At 41.3% G+C, this 17,600-nt stretch overlaps 1 protein-coding gene across 1 annotated transcript; it reads left to right on the top strand.

The window, feature by feature from the left end:
• Window positions 1-6,470: 6,470 nt before the first annotated feature.
• On the top strand, window positions 6,471-8,387 carry LOC130028274 (regenerating islet-derived protein 3-gamma-like). Its single transcript, XM_056119026.1, has 5 exons — window positions 6,471-6,565; window positions 6,848-6,966; window positions 7,185-7,322; window positions 7,904-8,021; window positions 8,320-8,387. The coding sequence occupies exons 1-5, from the start codon at window positions 6,496-6,498 to the stop codon at window positions 8,385-8,387; spliced, it is 513 nt and encodes a 170-aa protein (XP_055975001.1). The 5' UTR covers window positions 6,471-6,495.
• Window positions 8,388-17,600: the final 9,213 nt, after the last annotated feature.

Here is a 17,600-nt window from a genome sequence, read left to right as displayed (position 1 = left end):
AGTGCCACCCTCAAGAACATCATGCGACGACTGGAATGGGAAGGAATGGGAGTGAAGATAGATGGTCGGCAACTACACCACCTCCGCTTTGCTGATGACATTGTTTTAATAACAACAAACATCAGCCAAGCGGCACAAATGCTGGCCGACTTTGACCGTGAGTGTGGAAAGGTAGGACTACAGCTGAATCTTACGAAGACAATGTTTATGAGAAACAGCCTTGTTCCTGACGCCCCATTCGCTCTCAATGGAACGACCATCTCCGAATGCAACAGCTATGTGTACCTAGGTCGAGAGGTCAACATGACAAATGACCTGGCACCCGAGCTGCACAGGAGGAAGAGAGCGGCTTGGAACGCCTTCAAGAACGTCGAAGAAATAGCTAAGAGGACGAAGAACCTCTGGCTCTGGGCACATCTCTTTCATTCCACTGTTCTTCCTGCATTAACATATGCCTCAGAGACCTGGGCCCTACGCAAACAAGATGAGAACGCCATTCAGGTCTCCCAAAGAAGAATAGAAAGAGCTATGCTTGGAATATCACGTTTCACTCAAATGAGAGAAAGAATCTGGAGTTCTGACATCCGTCGATGATCAAGGATCAGGGACGCTGTCTCATATGCCAAGGTGTCGAAAATCAGATGGTCTGGTCACGTAATGAGATTTAAAGACGACCGTTGGACTAGAGCTGTTACTGATTGGATTCCACGGGATGTCAAGAGACCGCGTGGCCGCCCACCTACCAGATGGTCAGACTTCTTTGTCAAGATCATGAACGATCGGTTTGAGGCCCTCCATGTTCCCGGAGCGAAGAGATGCCATTGGGCTACACTAGCACGCGACAGGGACAAATGGAGACGTTACTGGCGCCCGCTCGAGCAAATCGACGACTAACGGGAAGTTAAGTGATAAGTGATAAGTATTTGGGCTACTTAGGCAGAAGTTTCTGCTTCCTATCTATCAGTTCATTCTGGGAGGTGGGTGAAATGAGACTTGGAGCAAATCTATATGAGCCACAGAATGGAGCTAGGGGGCATGGGGAGGGTGGTGTCTAGAGTGTTCGGGTATAGTTGACATTGTGAGCAGAGACAGTATGTCTGAGTGGGCTTGCAGAGTGAGAATAAGCCTGTAAGGCTTCAGAATCCGGGACTTAAGACAAGCATCTTTGAGGGGAATGTTGCTGAACCACCTCAGTGGAGATTTACACTTGGGATTTTCCTAGGGATCTGGACGAAGGTGGAAGAATTAGATTTCTCTCATGCACAGATTTCTTCAGAGATGGTCTGAAAACAGAACTCAAGAGACATCATTCATATGGATAGGAAAATTTATTATTATTCTTTGGTAAACCAAAGAATAATATGCTTTGAGCATAGAAGAAAGGCTTGCAGTGCAACTGGGGAGGAGGGGGAGGATATGTGGGCTCCAGAGTTGAGACCCAGTAGAGATTTCCCTTTAGGATCTATCTTTAGATCAGAAGAATATCCAAGAGGGCTGAATGTTAATTCAGCCTGTAGATTTTTGACATGATCTAGTACCTAACTTGCAGACGTATTGTAAGTGCTTTGTACAGTCATGGCCTTGTCAGTATTTGTAGCCTAGAGACAAGAAGAGGTGAAATGAGTGGCATGTATAAAACTGTTAAGCTGATAGAGGCATCACAGGCAGGTCCTAAGTCCCAACCTTTTTTTTAAAAATAAGATTCCTGCTTCAAGGAAAAGCTGTTAAGTGAAAAGAGAGCTGAGAGAGGCCAGGAAAGGGCTAATGATTCTTGAATAAGGAAATTTGTCCTATATTTAAAGGTCAATATAGGAAACTAGTTTTGGGGAGATGGATAGATGGAAACATTTCTGAAAAAGGAAGCTTGCTTCATTTTTCCTGATCTATAGAAAACAGTCCCACATAACCCAGAACCAGATGGTGCACCATTCTTCCAGGCAACATATTCCATCAATCTATGCCAATATAATCCCATCCATTTGGATTTTGACCCTATCACAACAGGACAGAATGAGCACCCGAGTCTCATTTGCCCAAGGGATACTTTGGGCATCATCTTCACTGAAATCCCTGAGTGACACCCAGCATCAGAGAATCTGTTTGGCAATTTGTGGAGGCGATCTAAGGAGGAACTCTTGAAATTCGCTCTAAAGCCTTGCTGTAGAGACTAAGAGTCAAAATCACCAATACCTGTCAGATTAGCAATGACTGTTTAGCACATGTGGTGCAATACAGGCTTTGTACCTCTGGAGCTCAAAGAACATGTCACGGTCACAGTCACAGTCCTCCCGTTGTTCATCGATTTGTTCGAGCGGGCCCAGTAACTCTCCATCGTGAGACTTGTTGTTACTGTGTTTGGCATATTGAATACGTCACGGGTAGCTTGCCAGGCTCTGCCATGCGGGCGAGATACTCTCAGTAGCTTGCCGGGCTCTCCGAGGGGGTGGAGGAATCAAACTTGGGTTGGCCATGTTGGCTGCGTGCAAGGCAAATGCCCTACCTCTGTGCTATCGCTCCAGCCCAAAGAACATGCAGATTCTGTAAAGGTCAATGCAATTACCCTTCATTTATCAACATCTCAGTACATCTTAGACATCTGGCAACAGTGCGTAACTGACCCAAAAAGTCTTTAATTCACATTGTGTGAAACTGAGAAACACGGATTGAGGTATTGATAGTAGGGAAAGATAAGGGGACTTCACAGAATTCAGATCTTTAAAAGGGTTCTGGGTTTTATTATCCAGGAGACTTCTGGATTCTTTGAGTTCCCTGGCTTGCCTGGTGTAATTATTGGGCAGGTTCAGGAGACACAATAACCAGAATTGCAAATGTATCAATAAGTTATCTGAGTACAGAAGATGTAGCCTCACCTCTGTGTAGATATGGAGGCCAATCCAGACAAGAGGAGCTTCCATATTACTCTCATTGATGAGGGTGGCCACAAAGTTGGCCTCAGGCCTAGTGACACAGACAAAATTTCCATAGGGACGTTTTTGGCAATCCAACTATGGGAGAAAGTAAGAGGAGAAACATGGAGAACAATGGGAATTTGTAAGTGGATGGAGAGAAGCAAGAGTATGTGTACTGTAAATTGTGCTTACCATTCTACCTAGTCTCTTCCAATAGAATGGAGGTTCTCCTGAACTCCATTGTCTACAGACCCCCACCTATAAAGTGCTTCCCCCAAACACATCCCAGTTGGAAATACAGTTACTCACAGCCGCATATGGCCAGGATTTTGGTGACATATGAAATGCATAGCAGCAATTGTTATAAGCAAATGAGTGTTGGAGACACCTGATTCATGGAGACAGCTCTTCATTCTACAGATATTCCCCTGACACAGAAATATATAAAACAATGATGTAGTGAAAAGAATAGGTATTTTGTCAGAAAAGGCACCTAGAGGGGTTTAGAATAGTGAACAATGACAATCTCTCAGCATTTCCAACATATTCAAAATGCCTTCAAGTGCAAACAATACATGAGGAATTGTCTATTCCACTATTTAATTTGGATTTTATAAAATGCATAAATTGCGCTCCTCAATTTGGAGTATTTCACGGCACTGGGCCGGATATGGGAAAGGTAAGCCCAGCTTACCTTTCAGCTGGGCTTGGAGCACCAGGCAGGAGATCACCAGTCAAGCAACAGTGGCCATGGGAGACAGCATCTTGTCTCACTGGAGGAGGATCTCAGAAGCAGGAATGGAATTTGGGTCAGGCAGAGGGCTAGCAGAGAAGCGACTGTTCCATCTCCCTGGTTTTCTTTTGGTCTAATTCCCAGATGATTGATAGCTTTGATATCCTGAATATTCTACCCAGGAGGCCTCTCAGAGTTATCACTGCTGAGCCTAACAGCCTTGTGCCCTCTCAGGTGTGGAAATCTTTCCCCTCCTCCCTCTAGCGTTTTGCATGACTTCCCACTTACCTTTCTCACAGGAATCTTTGATGGTTTGTCAGGTCAGGAAGGGTCAGCCTTTTAAAAGATTTTCTGAGAAAGGGATACTGCAATGAATAATGCAAAGTTGCACCTTGAGGGGCTTGCTGGGAAAGACTAGGCTGGGATTCCAGGAGGTTGCTGAAATATGGAGGGGTCTTACTAGTTGTGGTGGGAATTGCCACAGCTGTGGCAATTCAGACACCAGATAAATGTCTTCTCAGGACTACAAATACCTATTCATTAATCTTTTCACTATGACTAAATGGAATAGAGTTTTAGCACTATTTTCCTTGTGGTTTCTTTATTTCTTCTCTCCTTTGTATAATATTTTCAAAGTGTCATGTTATATATGGTTAGAAAGTTTCATTTTCAGAAAAATTCCATTCAGAAATTTCATGTCAATCAGAAAAAAATTCCCTTTATTTATAAGCAATCTATCAGGAATTTATCATTATAACAGTATATACATATATAATTTTTACGCATAAGTATATTTATAATTTCATATAAAATGTCAGTGGAAAAGTGAACAAAAATAATGATACATTTCCATACTCAAACACAGGTTTAATTAGTAATACATTTTAATCTCTCAATATAACCTTATAAACAAGTTTTCAATAAAATGATTTAAAAAAAACATGAATCTTTGATTTGATAGATGTTTTTAACTTATAGTGAAGTAAAAAGGAAATTTTAAAAAGAAACCAAGTAATCAGAAGTCAAGATATATTGTTCTTATATTATGCATAGCCTTAAGGAGATTGATATATAGAAGAATATATCAACACAATGATGGGTCTCATTCTCCTAACCCTGAAAAAGCTTTGAATATGGCACTTTAAAAAAAATCTCAGGGCTAGGACGAAGAAGACGTTACTGGCACCTGCTCGAGGCAATCGACGAACAACAGGGTGGTCGTGATCGTGATCATGATATCAACACAAGTAAAGCCAGATTTTAAGGAATTACAGTTCATTTTCCTTCAAACAACGTTCATGTTGCCTCTTTTACCATTTGTTTTTAATTTTCTTTTCTCTAGGGCTATTTCTTTGGGTGATTATTTCATTTAAATATTTTGTCTTCAAAATGTGTCAGCTTCAGAGCCATTGGGTTTTGGGAACTGCGATATTCCAAGTGATCCATTGGAGTTCCAGGGACAATATGGTGAAACTTGACAACAGGACAGCACTTCAATCGTGGGGCCTAAGGATGAGGTACCACGCAGGCCCTTCAGTGCTAGCAGTTATTGAAATAATCTTACAGAGCCCCAGGCATTCTAAGTAACATACAATGGCCTTTCGGGGACCGTGTGTTAACAGGGTTGACTGCAAGAAAGATGCTGCCTTTTGTCAACATACTATCATTCCTCCTTTCAGATTGTGTGTGTGTATGTGTGTTATTTTGAGGGCTAAACCAGTAGACATATCTCTTATATAATATTTTTGTGCAGGTTTTGACTGGTCAAATACAATTTTACTTTTTAATTCATAGGTTGTGCAATATAGTTAAAAGATGATTTATTTAAAATGTGACAAATTGAGAGCACCTACAATAATTGGTTGATGACACTCTAACACTGTTCTTTTGTCAAGTTTACTCCCCCTGTCCTGACTTTTAGAATTTCTTCCTCCTCTGCATGATACCAAAGAAAAAACGTAATGAGATCTGATTTCATATCTTTTAGGCTGTAAGAAAACATTGATATGTGGGGAAAATTACAGGTGGCAGTAGTGCAGAGAACGTGTTAATCTCATATCTGAAAAAAGCTACTCCTGTGGCAATTCCCAGCCACTTTGAGGAAGGCTCCTCCCCATTTATGAAATTTTCTAGATCCCATGCCTTGCCTTTCCAAGCTCCCACTCAAGGTCAGAACTTTGTGTCATTCATTTAATTGCTCCTCCCTCAGAAAGTCTTTTAAAAGGCTGGTTGTTCTTGATCTGACACACCATTAAAGGTCTGGGCAAGAAAGGTAAGTGGGAAATGATACAAGATGCCAGCTTTGTCAGGATTTATTCTCAGATTCCAGAAAAAGGGTAGGAAAGATTTCCATTCCTGAGAGGACACGAGCGCTGTCAGACTCCACAGTGGTAAACCTGAGAGGTCTCAAGGGTAGAATATAGAAAACTCAAATCTGTTCTGTCACCATACTGGGAGACACAAGTTAGTCAGGTCAACTTACTCCTAAGAACTAAACAAAGAAAATAGAAATATTGGGATAGCACAGCTGTAGAGAGTTTGCCTGCGTGCAGCCAGCCCAGTAGAGCTGGGTTTGATTCCTCTACTCCTCTTGGAGAGGCTGGCAAGCTACCGAGAGTATCTCACATGCTTGGCAAAGCCTGGAAAGCTACCCGTGATGTATTCAACATGCCAATCACAGTAACAAGAAGTCTCAAAAAAAAATGAAGACGTTACTGGGTCCGCTCGAGCAAACTGATGAAAAACGGGAGGACAGTGTTTGTTTATTTTTGTTTGGGTAGTGGCTCATCTGCTTTCCTTGTGCCTGACCCAACTTCCATCCCTGCCTCTGATAGCCTCCTCCAGTGAGACAAAATGCTGCCTCCCATGGCCACTGTTGCTTGGCTGGTGCTCTCCTGCCTGATGCTCCAAACCCAGGTGAAAGGTAAGCGTTCCCACATCCAGCCCCTGTGTTGTGAAATGCTCCGATCCGGGAGCCCAGTTTGGGCATTTTACAAAATCTAAGTAAAATAGTGGAATAGATAATTCCTCATCTAATGTTTCTAGTGACACTTGAAAACATTATTAATGCATTGGAAACGCTAAGGAATTGTCAGGGTTCACTATTCCAAGTACTGCCCTTATGCATAGCTCCTTGGTACCTTTTCCAACAAAATATGCATTCTTCTTTTTCACTACAACACTCCTTTGTATCTTCATATATCAGGGGAAGACCTGCAGAACGAAGAGCTGTCTCCACGAGCCAGATGCCCCAAAGGCTCCAAGGCTTATGGCAACTACTGTTATGCCTATTTTAAGATTTCAAAATCCTTTATGGATGCAGATGTGAGTAGCTGTACTTGCAGCTGGGGTGTGTATTTGTGTGTGAGCGGTAGGGAGGGGACCTTAGACAGCGGAGTTCAGGGGAGTTCCATTTTATTGTGATATACTAGGTAGAATGATAAGCACAGTTTGCAGTACACCTGCTCTTGCTTATCTTCCTCCACTTCTTAAGTCCTAGTGTTTATGTTAGCTTCTCCTCTCTCTCTTCCTTCCTCTCATAGTTTGAATGCCAGAAACGTCGCAATGGACACCTTGTGTCTGTGCTCACTGAGTCTGAGGGATACTTTGTGGCCTCCCTCATCAAGAACAGTGGAAATACATCCTCTTATGTCTGGATTGGACTCCATGACGTCACAGAGGTGAGATTATACCTTCTGTACTCGGGTAACTTTATAGCTAAATTTGCCATCCTATGTCATCCGATCTCCTTAGTCTGCTCAATCCTTAGATCAGGTAACCCTGAAATTTAGTGTAGTCAGAAGCTCTTCTAGAAAATGTAGCCCTGAGCCCAATTGAAGTGCATCATGTAGCTAACATCAATGCACCTTTTCAAACAATGTATACTAAAGACTCCCTAGGTCAATTACCTGCTGGTTGCCAGTGATGGTGCCTAAGCGCCAAGCTATTGATAAATGAAGGGTGGTGCACTGTCCACTACAGAATTTACATGACCTTTGAGGCCCAGAATTTCATAGCCTGTAATCCACCATATGTTGTGATAAACAATACTTGCTACTCTCACTGATATTAGTGACTTTGATTCTAACACACTAGATCAAGGCTTTAGAGAAAACTTTTAGAGTTCCTTTATAGATCACCTAGTCAAAGAGTCTAACAGATTATCTGATGCTGGGTTTCACTCAGGGATTTCACTGAAGATGCTGTCAGAGCATCCCAGGGGAAACTGAGATTCAGGTGTCCATTTCTCCTGTCTGCACAGAATCAACCCCAGGCAAGTGGATGGGAGTGGATTAATGGTGATCTGGTGAACTACCTGGCCTGGGAGAAAGGAGTTCCTACGAATTCCGGGTTCTGTGGGGCTGTTGTTAGCAGAACAGGTAAGAACAAGACAAACTTCTTTGTGCAGATCTGCTCCACTTCTGCCATATCCCCAAAACCAGTGTCGAAGCCTGACCTTTTGGAAGGGAATAAATTTCCAAATTCATAACTGTTTGTCCTTTCCCAGCCTCTCTCAGCTCTCTTTTCACTGAGCCCATTTTTGTTGGAGCAGAAATATGACACAAAAAAAGGAGGGAAGGCTGTTGACACTTGTCCTTGATGACAAAGACATCAAAGGTTCTTTCAGGTTCGCAGCTTTAAACACCCCACTCATTTCTCCTCTTCTTGTCACTTTAGGCTATGAAAAATGGCAAAATTTTAACTGTAAAACTTTGCTGCCCTATGTCTGCAAGTTTGAGAGCTAAATCAGATCAGAAATCTACAGGATGAATCAACATGCAGTTCCCGGAGGATATTGTTCCAGTTTTAAATTGGATCGTAGAAAGAAATAGCCACCTGATTTCAACCCTGGACAACACATTGCCTATATCTCCTCCCTAGTCTCACTGCAAGCCTTTCTTGAAAGCTGAAAGCCTGGTTTCTCAAATAATGATAATAAATACTTCTATCCATACGATGTCTTTTGAGTTCTTATCTTAGACCAAGGAATGATCATACATGAGAGAAATCTAGTTCTTCATGTACCCTCATCCAGATACCTAGGAAAATCCCAATTGTAAATACTCACTAAAGTTTTCCATCATATCCCCACAAAGATGCTTGGCTTAAGTCCTGGATTCTGGAGCGTGACAGTCTAAGTCTCACCCTGCAAGCCCACTCAGCTGTGCTGTCTATACTCACACTTTTAGCTATACTAGGACACTGTAGACAACACCCCACCCCAACCCTATAGTTCCATTCTTTGACTCATCTAGATTTGCTGCAAGTCTCTTTGCTTCCCACCTCCTAGAAAGAACCAATTTATAGGAAGCTTAAACTTCTGTCTAAGCAGCCCCGAGACACACACGATTAATAAATAGCCAAGGCTGCACTATGAGGGACTCTCACTGGAGACTTCAGCTGTATCCATCTGAGGACTGAAATTGTTTTCAGTTCATTGACTTGCCTACATATTTTGGTACCCTCTTAATTTCTTTCACCACTCATGGCGTAGACATGGCTGGGCCTTGGTTCCAACACCTTTTGCATTTCCTTTTCCCACCCATGAATTTGTGAAATCTTTAGGTCCTGTTTATGTAAGTACCATATGCTGATGTTGTTCATACTGCTCTGTCACATCCTGCGCTGATGTTAGCACTCATGCATGTCTCGGTCTTCCTGGAGCCTAATATTCACAAGAACAATCCCTCTGAACTCATTTGTTCAGTAATAATCCATTTTTTAAAATCCATGAAAGAAATTAACAGGAAGTCAAACAATTGAGGCAAGTGAATGAACTGAAAGACACTCCAGTCCTCAGATGAAGTCTCCAGTGAGAATCGCTCATAGCACACACTTGAGGATTCATTAATCATGTGAGTCTGGGATGTTTAGACAGAAGTTTCTGCTTCATATAGATTGGTTCTTTCTGGAGGTGGGAAGCAAAGAGACTTGGAGCAAATCTAGATGAGCCACAGAATGGATCTACGGGGGGGGGGGGGGGGGCAGAGGGGTTCTAGAGTGTCCCAGTATAGCTGACATTGTGCACAGATACAGCACAGCTGAGTGGGCTTTCAGAGTGAGACTCAGCCGCTTCAGAATCCAGGACTTAAACCAAGAATCTTTGCAGGGGTATATTGCTGGATCACATCAGTAGTGATTTACAATTGGGATTTTCGTAGGGATCTGGATGAAGGTGGATGGAGGTAGAACCAGATATCTCTCACGCACAGTTATTCCTCAGTGATGCTCTGAGAACAGTACTGAAAATACAACATTTTCCCCAGTCCTTGTGCATGCACCCCCGCCTGCACTGGACCTGAAATCGTCCCAGCACCCCATGAGCAGTGCATACTGCCCTCAGGCGCAGCATTCCAGCGCCTCCACCTTCCCCTTTCAGGTGTGCCTACTTCCCTGACGGAGTGCCCAGTCCCCGCACATTTGCAGTGGGCCTAAATTCAACCCAGCATTCCCCGGGCTGGCAGGGGGCATGTCCTTCACCACTGTGGGCGTGGCCTTTTTGGCAGAAGGAGTGGCTTCTGGCTGCAGTCATTTTCTCCTCTCTCCTGGAACTCTGGACTCACATCTCAATCCCAATTACCTAATTCTGTAAAGAGCTCCCTGGCTACCTCAAACACAATAGGCCAATAGACCACAAGCCTACTCCAATTGCACCAAAGTACCAGTGAACACAAATCTATTCCAATTTATACAAAATAGCAATGAACACAAAAGCTGTACAAAGCCAAATATAAAAGAATACATTCTCCAAAACTTCACTGGAGGCCTCACATAAATCACAGAGAAATACCTGAACAGAAGGACGTATTCTAGAAGGGGAAAAAAGGTGACCACCACTGACTGAGCTCACCCAGAATCCTTTATAGCAGTAAGAGGGAATAGTGCTAGTGAACTGGAAGATCCCACTTCCAGACAACCAGAAAAACATGAAGAAACAGTGCAAATTCCCAATGCAAGGGGAGGTGAATAAAGAGTCCAGAAGCCTCAACAAGGGTTACCCACAAATGCGATCTTTCCTATAAATAATTCAGAGATGAAATACTGAGGATGTTCAAGGAAATAAAGAAACAGGGGACCAGACATCCAGCAAATTAAAGGAGGACATGAAAGAAACCATGGAACAGACAGTCAAGAAAATACAGTAAGAAATGAAAGCAGAAGTAAGAAAGCTGCAATCAGAAGTCTCACAAATAAAAGATTCCATAGATGAAATAAAAAATATCAGTGGGTGCCCTCAACAGTAGAATGACTACAGCTGAAGACAGAATCAGTGAGCTGGAAGATGAACTGCAGAAAGCTTACAAGTAACAACAAACAATAGGAAAAGATCTCAAAATAGCTCTAGGGCAAATCAGAGGCCTAGGGGATGATTCCAAGAGGAAAAACATTAGAATCATCAGAGTACTAGAAGAACAGGGAGGCAACCTCAATGAAAAAGCCACAGTTAAGGAAATCATTGCTGAATAGTTCCCAGGGTTAGAGAATGAAGGCATCCAGATCCAAAGGGCCAGAAGTGTGCCAGCTGAAAAAGATCCTAATAAAAACACTTCAAGGTACATCATAGTCAGAATGATGGTTGCCACAGAGAGAGACAAAATACTGCAAGCAGCAAGATCAGAGAAGGAAATCACATATAAAGGAACACCCCTTAGATTTACAGCAGACCTATCAGAGGAAATCCTCTAATCCCAAAGACAATGGTGGGATATAGTGAAAAAATTAAATGAAATGAGCACCTCACCTAGAATACTTTATCTGGCTAAACTCTCACTCAAACTTGAAGGAATGATACACTACATTTTGGATAAACAACAGCCCAGGAACCTCATAGACTCAAAACTCAAGTTAAAAGAAGGACTAAGTCTCTTCTTGTCTCCCAAGCAGTGCTGATCTTCTCCGCCACCCAGGTCAGTTTATCCCTGGTACTCGACCCGGTTCTTGGATTTCTCCCTGAAAGGCCCCCAGGTGTCTTCTTGGATGCTGGGAGAAAAGCAGCTCTGAGCTTCTGCCTCTTCCTCTTCTCATCTCCCAAGCTGTGCTGATCTTCTCCGCCACCCTATCTTTACCCCCCAACACACATCAAGTTTTCGTGGGGGAGTGGCCTCTTCAGAATCGGGCGTGGCTTCTGTGGAAGTGGGCGTGGCTTAATTTTCAGTGGGCCAACGCTCATGAGGCCGCAGGTGATTTACCCATACCAAGAAACCTAGTCCCCATACCTACACACCAACATGAAGAAGCAACGCAAAAACCCACCACATGAGGAGGATGAGGAAAAGAATCCAGAAGCCTCTGTAGATGCTGCTCACCTAAGGGACCTGTCTGACATAGAATTCAGATACAAAGTCATGAAGATGTTCAATCAACTCAATGAAACAATCAGACAGACATCCAGTAACATGACAGAAAAAATCGATAAATTAGGGGAATAAATGAGAGCAGAAATGTCACGAATAAGATTCCGTAGACGAAATGAAAAACTCAGTCTCTGCCCTCAACAGTAGAATGACCGCAGCTGAAGAGAGAATCAGTGAGCTGGAAGATCAGCTGCACAAAGTCAACAGGCAACAACAAACAGTAGCAAGGGAACTCAAAATAGCTCTACAGAGAATCAGAGTCGTTGAAGATGATTCCAAGAGGAACAAGATTAGAATCATTGGACTACTAGAAGCTCAGGGAAACAATCCCAGTGGAAAAACTACGGTTAAACAAACCATTGCTGAAAAATTCCCAGAGCTCCACAATGCAGCCATTCAGTTTCAAGGAGCCCGAAGGGTGCCAGCTAAAAGAGACCCTAACAAAAACACTCCAAGACATATCATAGATAGAATGATTGATGCTGCCTATAGCGATACAATACTGCTAGCAGCAAAGTCAAAGAAGGAAATCACATACAAAGGAGTACCCCTTCGATTCACAGCAGACTTAACAGAGGAAACCCTCCAAAGCCGAAGGCAATGGCAGGATATAGTGAAAAAAATCACTGAAATGAATGCTTCACCAAGAATACTCTATCCAGCTAAACTCTCACTCAAAATCAAAGGCATGCTACACTATATTCTAGATAAATAGCAGCTCAGGAACTTCATAGACTCAAAACCAAACCTAAAACAAGGGCTAAGACCAGACAAACCCTACAACCACAACAGACCCTTACAGAAAGATGACACAAAACCCCATAACAATAATCTCTGTCAACATCAGTATTCTAAATTCACCAATTAGAGAGACACAGAGTGGCAAAATGGATACAGAGACAGAACCCAACCTTCTGCTGCTTACAAGAAACTCATCTCAACAGTCAGAGCAAACACAGACCCAAAGTGAAAGGATAGAAAACAATCCATCAAGCAAACAGCTCCCTCAAAAAAGCTGCGGTGGCATACTAGTATCCGACGACACTAATTTCACGTTAATAAAGATGAGAAGGACAGCAAAGGCTATTTTCTCTTCATCAAGGGATACGTACAACAGGGAGAAATCACACTCTTAAATGTATATGCACTTAATAGGGAACAGTTAAATACTTAAAACAATTGCTAACAGATTTTAAGGATGACTTTACTAGCAACACAATAGTAGCTGGAGATTGCAACATTGCCTTATTACCTCTGGATAGATCAACAAGAACAGAACTCAGCAAGAAAACGTTGGCTTTGAAAGATGAAATGGAAGAGAAAAAGCTTATAGACCTATACAGGGCTTTACACCCCCAAAAGAAAGAATACACATTCTTCTCCAGTGCACATGGAACATTTTCCAAAATAGAGCATGTGCTAGGCCACAAAACATAACTCAATAGAATCAGGAATATAGAAATAGTATCAACAATCTTTTCAGACCATGATGCACTGATAATAGAAGTGAATCACACACGGACATGGAGAACCGAATCAAACACCTGAAATTAAACAACTCAATGCTGAACAATGAGTGGATCAGAAAGGAAGTCAAGGACAAAATCAAGACACTTGAAAACAAATGAGAATGAAGACATAAGCTACCAGAACTTATGGGATGCAGCAAAAGCCGTATTAAGGGGAAAAAATTATAGCTCTGCAAGCATATCTCAGGATGGAAGAAAGGATGCACATAAACAACTTGACTTCAGAGCTCAGGATCTTAGAAAAGGATCAACAGAAGGAGACCAAATCAGGCAAAAGGAAAGAGATCATAAAACTTAGAGCATAAATCAACGACATGAAAACCAAAGAAACAATCTGAAAGATTGATGAAACCAAGAGCTGGTTCTTCGAGAAAATAAATAAGATAGATAAACCAATAGCAACACTCACAAAGAAACACAGAGAGAGAAAACCCTAATAAATCGAATCAGAAATAAAAATGGGGATATCACAACAGAAACCAAAGAGATTCAAAGGATCATCAGAGACTACTTTGGAAGTCTGTATGCCACAAAACAAGAGAACCTAGAAGAAATGGATAAATTCCTGAATCCCTATAATCTCCCAAAGCTGAATCAAGAAAACATAGAGTACCTGAATAGACCTATTAACATCAAGAAAATTGAAACTGTAATCAAAAGTCTTCCCAAAAATAAAAGCCCAGGTCCAGATGGATTCATTAGCAAATTCCTCCAAACATTTAAAGAGGACCTACTGCCAGTTTTTTTCAAGCTTTTCCAGTAAATCAAGGAAACAGAAATACTGCCACAGTTTGTATGAGGCATATATCACCCAAATACCAAAAGCATACAGATACCCCCCCCAAAGAAAGAAAATTACAGGCCTATATCTCTAATAAACACAGATGCAAAGATCCTCAACAAAATATTAGCAAATAGAATCCAACAACTCATCAAAAAGATCATACACTACAAATAAGTGGGATTCATCCTAGGGATGCAAGGATGGTTTAGCATTTGGAAGTCAATCAAAATAATTCATCATATGAACAAAAGAAAGGATAAAAACCATATGATCATATCCATAGATGCAGAGAAAGCATTTGAAAAGATACAGCACCAGTTCATGATGTAAACTCTCACCACAATGGGTATAGAAGGCACCTTCCTCAACATAGTTAAAGCCATCAACCACAAACCTATGGCAAGCATTATCCTCAATGGGGAAAAACTAAGAGCCTTCCCTCTAAGATCAGGGACAAGACAAGGATGCCCACTCTCACCACTTCTGTTCAATATAGTACTGGAAGTATGTACAATAGCAGTTAAGCAAGAACGATATATTAATGGCATCCAGATATGAAAGGAAGAAATATAGCTCTCACAATTTGCAGATGATATGATACTTTATTTAGACAATCCCAAAGCCTCTACCAAGAAACTCCTAGAAACAAGAGACCTGCATAGTAAAGTTGCAGGCTATAAAATCAATATCCAAAAGACCATGGCTTTCCTATATAGAAATAATAAAAGAGAAGAGAAGAAAGTGATATTAAGAAATCAATCCTGTTCACAATCCTGTCTCAGAAAATCATGTACCTCTGAATCAGCTTAACTAAGGAGGTAAAGGACCTGTACAAAGAAAACTACAAAACGTTACTTCATGAAATTAAAGAGGACCGAGAAAATGGAAAAACTTCCCCTACTCATGGATTGTCAAAATGTCAATATTTCCCAAAGAGTTACACAGATTCAATGTGATCCCCATAAGGATACCCACGACACTCTTCAAAGAAGTGGATCAAACACTTCTGATATTCATATGGAACAATAAACCATCATGAATTGCTAAAGCAATTCTTGGGAAAAAGAAGATGGGAGGCATTACCTCCCCGAACCAAAATCTCTGACACAAAGAGGTAATAACTAAAACAGCATGGAAGAAAGGCAGGGCAGTAAAACAGTGGAACAAGGTTGAGTATCCTTACACACATTCTCATGATCTTTGATTAGGGAGCAAGAAATGTGAAGTGGAGCAAGGAAAGCCTTTTTAACAAATGGTGCTTGAAAAATTGGAAAGCTACATACAAAAAAATGGGCTCAGACCTCTACCTAACACCATGCACAAAATTCAGCTCAAAATGGATTAAAGACCTCAACATCAGACCGTAATCCACAAGGTACTTTGAAGACAAGGTCAGCAAAACCCTCCACGACATTGAAGCTAAAGGAATCTTCAAAGATGATTCGCCACTGACCGGGCAAATGGAAACAGAGATAAACAAATGGAATTATATTAAACTAAGAAGCTTCTGTAACTCAAAAGAAACATTGATCAGAATATAATGTCAGTGTATAGAATGGGAAAGGATATTCATTTAATACCCATCTGATAAAGGGTTGGTATCAAGGATATACAAGTTACTGATTGAACTCCATAAGAAGAAAACTTCCAACCCCATCAGAAAATGGGGCAATGAAATGAACAGAAACTCTTTCAAAGAAGAAATACAAATGGCTAAAAGGCACATGAGAGAATGCTCTACATCACTAATCACCAGGGAGATGCAGATCAAAGCAAAGATGAGATATTATCCCACAGAGACTGGCACGCATCCAAAAGAACAAAAGCAACCAGTGCTGGAGTGGATGTGGGGAGAAGGGGACTCTCCTTCACTGCTGGTGAGAATGCCAACTGGTTCAGCCCTTTTGGAAAACATATGGATGTTTCTCAAAAAATTAGAAATTGAACTTCCATTTGGCCCAGCAATACCACTTTTGGGACTATATTCCGGAGATGTAAAAAAGTATAGTCAAAATGACATCTGCATCTGTATGTTCATTGAAGCACTGTTTACAATAGCCAGAATCTGGAAAAAATTGAGTGCCTGAGAACAGGTGACTGGTTAAAGAAACTTTGGTACATCTACCCGATGGAATACTATTCAGCTGTTAGAAAAGATGAAGTCATGAAATTTGCATATAAGTGGACTAAAATGGAGAGTATCATGATAAGTGAAATGAACGAGAAAGAGAGGAACAGATATACAAAGACTGCACCCATTTGTGTATATAAAGTAGAAAAATGGGAGACTAACACCCAAGGATATTAGAGATAAGGACCAGGAGGATGCTCTAAGGCTTGGAAGCCAGCCTCACATGGTGGGGGAAAAGCAGCTCAGATGCAGAAGTTAACACCAATTAAAGGATGCTTGGAGGACCCACTTAGGATTGGAGATGTGTGCTGAAAGTAGACTATAGACCGAATATGATGGCCACTTAATACGTGCATTGCAAACCACAAAATCCTAAAGGAGAGAGAGAGTAAAATGGAATCTTCCTTCAACAGGGGATGGGGGTGGGGTGGGTTGTAGGTGGATGGTGGGATACTGACATGATTGGTGGTAGAGAATGGGCACTGGTGGAGGGATGGATACTCGATCATTGATTGTGTGACTAAAATGTAAGCACGAAAGTTTGCAAGTCTGTAACTATATTTTATAATTATTCATTAAACATAAATAAAAATAAATAAGAGATAATAAAAGAGAAAAACGAGCAGTTGCAACATGTTTATATTGTATTGGAAAGGTTCATAAAGTTGCATACATACCCACGAAAATAAATTAAATAATTCTAGTAATGTATCACTAATTCCAATTGCTCTCATTTCAGCTCAGAACTATTTTATAAGGACTATGCCAGATGATAAATAGTGAATGAATAGAATACCAAACTAATATGTTTAATTAACTTTATGGATTTTTGTGTGATAGAAAAAAATATGCAAAGAAAATAAACAACATATTAATTTAAATGATTAAATATGCCAAAGGAAAATATAAAATAGAGTAAGTGGTGTGGATTATTTAAAAAAGACATCATTAACATGGCTAGGAGTATTTATATTTATTATTTAATAAACCAGGCTTGACCATACAAGAAAGACATGCAGTGTGAATGGGGAGGAGGGGGAAGAGATGTGGCTTACAGGGTTGAGAGCTGGGAGAGATTTTCTTCAAGGATCCATTTTGAGACCAGAAGAATATCCATGAGTTGCTGCATGCTAATTCAGCCTTTAGATTTCTGACATGAT

This window comes from Sorex fumeus, unplaced genomic scaffold (assembly GCF_029834395.1).
Source record: "Sorex fumeus unplaced genomic scaffold, SorFum_2.1 ptg000003l, whole genome shotgun sequence".
Classification (NCBI taxonomy): Eukaryota; Metazoa; Chordata; class Mammalia; order Eulipotyphla; family Soricidae; genus Sorex; species Sorex fumeus.
This window is presented reverse-complemented; position numbering and strand designations above follow the sequence as displayed.

What these genes read in the sequence shown, in the direction of transcription:
- LOC130028274 (XM_056119026.1), top strand. Translation starts at nt 6,496, where the DNA reads ATGCTGCCTCCCATGGCCACTGTTGCTTGGCTGGTGCTCTCCTGCCTG. An exon ending in GCTCCAAACCCAGGTGAAAG is followed by an intron (nt 6,566 to 6,847) that starts GTAAGCGTTCCC and finishes TTCATATATCAG; the next exon opens with GGGAAGACCTGCAGAACGAA. An exon ending in AATCCTTTATGGATGCAGAT is followed by an intron (nt 6,967 to 7,184) that starts GTGAGTAGCTGT and finishes TTCCTCTCATAG; the next exon opens with TTTGAATGCCAGAAACGTCG.